At 50.4% G+C, this 5000-nt stretch overlaps 1 protein-coding gene and 1 long non-coding RNA gene across 3 annotated transcripts in view; both read left to right on the top strand.

Annotated features, from left to right (window-relative positions):
- Nucleotides 1-1913: 1913 nt before the first annotated feature.
- LOC140276707 (uncharacterized) overlaps nt 1914-5000 on the top strand; it is a 19837-nt gene continuing 16750 nt past the window's right edge. Inside the window, exons 1-4 of one of the 2 annotated variants that reach the window (XM_072371509.1) lie at nt 1914-2069; nt 2597-2713; nt 2789-3034; nt 4942-5000. The exon at nt 4942-5000 is cut by the window's right edge and continues 305 nt beyond it. In XM_072371509.1, the coding sequence (XP_072227610.1) occupies nt 2605-2713; nt 2789-3034; nt 4942-5000 (414 nt within the window). In that variant the 5' untranslated portion in view covers nt 1914-2069; nt 2597-2604. Of the gene's footprint in view, nt 2070-2596; nt 2720-2788; nt 3035-4941 lie in introns of both variants that reach the window. The other variant, XM_072371510.1, reaches the window with a different exon arrangement.
- Nucleotides 3424-4927, top strand: LOC140276730 (uncharacterized). The gene is made up of 3 exons (XR_011909049.1): nt 3424-3794; nt 3996-4594; nt 4760-4927. It is a non-coding gene; the product is annotated as an uncharacterized lncRNA (long non-coding RNA).

The raw sequence follows: 5000 nt of genomic DNA, 5'->3' as shown, positions 1-5000 counted from the left end.
TTCATTTCAGACCATCACGTGGCTTCAGTTTATCTTTTTAAATGGAAAGAAATCAATTAAAGAGCTGAAACTAACATTAACCGGCACTTTGTTCAGATTCTCAGTCCCCCAAGCTGTGCTTAAATGGAAGGAACGGTTCGTTCTATTCCTGCTGACCTGCAGCAACATCAGTGCGGTTCCATGAGGGCCATCGGATCGGATTAATGGCTGAATTACAATAAGACTGAGTTATTCAGCTCATGTAGACACCTTAATCTGACAAAAAAATCTAATCAGATCGGGTTACTTGTGATAAAATTAAGACCTGAGATAACTCGATCCAAACGTAGACGACAGTGGATCGGATCGAGCGTTCTGCGCATGCTCCAGATTTTTCCCCGTGATCGTCACCCGGAAGTGGAAGGAGACGATATTCCTGTTGTTGTCTTCAGAAAGAAAGAAACAAGGCGATGGAGAAAGTTGTGCATCTCTGTTCCATAACCAGCTCATCACAGATGGAGAGGGACGCAGCTTCATCTCGCTCTGCGTTCTCCATCTTTCTGAATGCCTGAGTTTGTTGCTGTTGGCGGTGAAGACGCCAACAGGAAGTGGCTCTATTAGCGATAGCTGAAATGGGGACAGCGCCACCTATGGTACCGGGGTATGACACGCTTTGTGCCAGTGATTCCATTCATTCACCGCCATATATCCAAGGATAATTACCCTCAGATAAGGAGCAGAACCCAACTGTAGCTTCAGTTAATCTCATCATGTGGACCCACTGAGTGTAGAGGAGTGTGTAGAAATCCCTCCGTTAGCTCTCCTATAGCTGCAAGTAGCCACATAACAGCAGCTATGAGCTAACAGAGCTATGAGCTAACAGCAGCTATAGCACACGTTCATTCATTCATTCTTCTTAAAGTATTGGTGAAATAAAGACAGATAATGCCTTATTTAGAGGCTCTAAGCCCCGTTCACTCCGTTATATGGATCTCCAGTTATCTAAATATATTTCACCAAACTGTTCTCAGTGAGCAGATGAACGGATTTCATGCCAGAAATAAGGTTTAAAAACACCGGAGTTCCCCTTTAACCCCGACGACGTCGGCCCTGGAGATCTCCCCTGTGCTCCCCGACTACAGTCAGGAGAGCTGAGCAGAAAGGGTTAACACTGTCTGGGTGGCAGTCAGTAAGAGGAAGCATAGTTCAAAAGTCTGCGGTTCACCATCAACCTGTCCACATTTCTAATAAATGGTCCCCACTCAGCGACAAAACCCTGATAATTGGCCGACCGGCTCTATCGGAGGTCACTAAAATTAACGTTACATCGGTGTGTAATTTTGACAAAACAATGTGGGACTCCATAGTTTTCTCTGGACCCCTGCCAAATCTGACCAGTGTTTAGCCGCATGTCCTCCTTCAGCCGCTGGTTGTCTAGATGGTGTCCAGAAAACAACGTGGGCTACATAGATAATTGGAAATCTTTCTGGAGAAAACCTGGTCTGATGAGGAGACACTTTGGAAGGAGCGGCTCTCATTTCTAGAAATATGAACGAGGGTGATGTCCGATGGAGAGTCTTTTTCTCCACAGTCAGCTCGTGCACGCTTATTAGGGATTGGATCAAAGAACTGTTTCAGTGCAATCTGTTGATTTCTTTAGCTAGGCTACTCTTTTTAATTGTCTCCATACGAATTTGACTAATTTAGAATTTAATTAATTAGATTTGACTGGATCTTAAATGAATTGGATTGCCATTATAACAGGTAAACTGTTATAATGTGTCTCCTGCTGACATCTCGACCACGAGATTTTGTGGTTAAATAAATGGCAACTACATCCAATTTATTGTGAAAGTGCGTATTTATGTTAATTTCCGTTTTGTTTCTGTTCAAGATCTTTTATTTTGAAATCTTCAGCGGAAGTTCTACTTGTCTATCTTCCGCTGCCTTGACCCCGGTCTGCTGCCAAAGCATACACCGACTCCTGTAGAAAAACCGGCCTGATCTGGCGTTTTCCGCCTGGAAACCGCCTGAAAATGATTAATAGGAGGACTTAACCGAAACTGGAGGACCCACTGGGCCCGTGGAAGGTAAACTGAGCCGTTAATTGTCCCGGTTTAACAGCTTGAAAGCCTGCTAACAGCAGTTAGCCCCTGCTAGTTCGAACAGGTTCCGTTCTTTTCCCCCGAAATCCGTTCTCAGCTCACCTCGACTCGCAACATTCCCGGTTTTTCACAACATCCTGCTGTGACAGAATGGAGACGTGAGAACGAGCTGTTGGTCGAAACAGGATAAAAATAATTCTGTGAATTGTTTAAGGAAAGGCTCAAATCTCGCGAGAGAAGGTGGGATCGGCTTAACCGATTGTTTTCGATGTTTTGAAGATTAAAGGGGCCCATTCTACTTCCTGTTGTGTGAGTTTGGCTCGGAGAGTCCACCTGTCCTGCTCACAGAAACACACACAAGAACTCACGGGTAGACTGGGAGTAGCTGTTGGTTTTTACCTGAAAATGTCACCACCCTCATGATGTCATTTTTAGTTGTTTGATCAGCTGACCGATATTAACTATTGATTATTGGTTGTTGAGTATGTTCTCTCTCTCTCTCTGTGTTCCAGTCTTTCTGATGCTCTCTCGGCCGCTCAGACTGATGGAGACTGATGACGGGGGGTGCCTGGGCACTGTGCCTCCGCCCCTTGCTCTCCCATTGGCTGATGAGGATGTGACACACGCAGGTTTTTGTTTTTTTGTGTTCATTATGTTTGTTTTTGTGATGTTTGCAAAATAACAGCTGTGTTTTTTTCCTGCAGGAGCCCCCTCGTCATCCCTCCCTCCTCCCCGTCCTTCCCCTTCAGATCCTCCCTCGCCCTGCTGCTCATGTGCTTCCCTTCTGCCCCGCCTCCTGTTGGCTCACCGGTTGGAGGTGCGGCGCCTCCTGCGAGGAGCTCTCGCGTCCCTTGGCCGTCGTCTAGATACTCTGGAAAGGAGGAGCCTGAGGAAGCAGAAGAAAAAGAGGACCAGACAGCGAGGAGAGGGAGGAGCATGGCGTTCTGCTGGTGAGTCGTCTCCAGGCTGACGGAGCTTCATGTTAGCTGAGCTGATGTTTGTTTCAACCTGAGAGCTCTGGGTCTCAGGTGTGTTGCTGATGGCAGCCTGCAGTGTCTGAAAGAATGATGTCGTCCATCATCTTATCTGAGGTCAAGTCTCACAACCAACAGGTCCAGGAGGGGAACCCAGACATCCCTCTCCAGCTCCTCCTGGGGGGTCCAGAGGCGTTCCCAGGCCTGATGGGATGTATAATCCCTGCAGTGGGTTCTGGTTCTGACCCGGGGCCTCCTCCCAGGAGGCATCCTGACCAGAGGAACCACCTCAGCTGACTCCTTTCTACGTGGAGGAGCAGCGGCTCTACTCCGGGGGAGCAAACTCCCCCCGGATGGTGGAGCTCCTCCCCCCGGATGGTGGAGCTCCTCCCCCGGATGATGGAGCTCCTCCCCCCGGATGATGGAGCTCCTCCCCCCAGATGGTGGAGCTCCTTCCCCCAGATGGTGGAGCTCCTCCCCCGGATGATGGAGCTCCTCCCCCTATCTCTAAGGCTGAGCCCCGCCCCCCTCTGAAGGAAACCACGACCTCCTTCTTTGGGTCAGAACCCAGATCTGTGAGCTCAGGTGAGGGTTGGAGCAAAGATGGAGCAGGAACCTGAAAGCTTCTCCTTCCGGCTCAGCTTCACCAAACGGACCGGAGCAGCGCCCTCATTACTGCTGACGAAGCCCCGATCCGTCGGTCCATCTCTGATCCAACCCGGAGGTTCAGAACCAGGTCCAGAGATGCTGAAACTGCTCCAGCTGAGGCAGAGACTCAGCCCGACCCGGAGGTTCAGAACCAGGTCCAGAGATGCTGAAACTGCTCCAGCTGAGGCAGAGACTCAGCCCGACCCGGAGGTTCAGAACCAGGTCCAGAGATGCTGAAACTGCTCCAGCTGAGGCAGAGACTCAGCCCGACCCGGAGGTTCAGAACCAGGGCCTCAGATCTGGAGCAGCTGACCTTCATCCCGGCTGCTTCACACTCAGCTGTGAGCTGAAGGCTGGAAGAAGCCAACAGAACCACATCATCTGAAAAGAGCAGAGAAGTAACCCTGAGGTTCCACCAACAGGAGCAGCCCTGATGGAGTCCGACACGCCCCGTAAACCAGCTCCACTTTGGACCAGGAGTGAGGACACAGCTCTGACTTTGGTTGTTCAGTGAATGAATAGCTTGCAAAAAGAGACTGATGCGCTGTTCTTCTGCAGCGTCTCCCCACAGAATCCCTCCGGGAACGTGCTCATAAACCTTCGACTGAATGGCCAAACTGCCACGGTCCCCTCTGTGAGGGTAAAGATCTGTTCCACCGCTCTGCTTCCCCTGAGTCGGAGCCTCCTTTCCAACACCTCAGAGTAAATGTCCCGGGGAGGCTGCAGTATTTCCCCTGTGGTTGGAACTCTCTCTCATCCCCTTTGTTGAAAATGGGAACCACCCCCTGGTTTTGGGCCATGTCAGACAAGACAGCCCCACCATGTCTAGAGCCATCATAAGATGAGTCTCCCCCAGCTTTTTAACAACCTGTTCTCCTCACAGCTCAGGTCTAACCTGACCGAAGGTCCTTCTCCGTGGGCTTGCTGAGTTCCTCCCACTCGCAGGTTTTAGCTTCAGCAACCACCAATGCTGCAGCCCTTTTAGCCGGTCGGTACCTGTCAGCTGCTTTGGGTGACCCCCGGGAGCCCGAAAGGCCTCCTTCAGTTTGACAGCTTCCAGCAGAGCCTCCGGTTACCACCACGACAGGCAACAGTTTTCAGGGTTTAACTCATGGAAGCGGCGTCCATTGAGGTCCTTTCAGAGTCCATGTCCCCCAGTATGAGAGAACAAGTCTACTGCAGGTAGACTTCTGGGGATGAAACTCAAATTAAACTGAACTTTCTGTCTCCTTCAGGCTCACCTGCCTCCTCCTCCTTCACACCTGCCCCTCTCCCTCCTGTCAGCACCTCCTCC

Source organism: Leuresthes tenuis, unplaced genomic scaffold (genome assembly GCF_036924035.1).
Source record: "Leuresthes tenuis unplaced genomic scaffold, fLeuTen1.0.hap1 SCAF_19, whole genome shotgun sequence".
Lineage (NCBI taxonomy): Eukaryota > Metazoa > Chordata > Actinopteri > Atheriniformes > Atherinopsidae > Leuresthes > Leuresthes tenuis.
The sequence above is the reverse complement of the archived record's forward strand: the minus strand, read 5'-3'. Positions and strand labels throughout refer to the sequence as shown.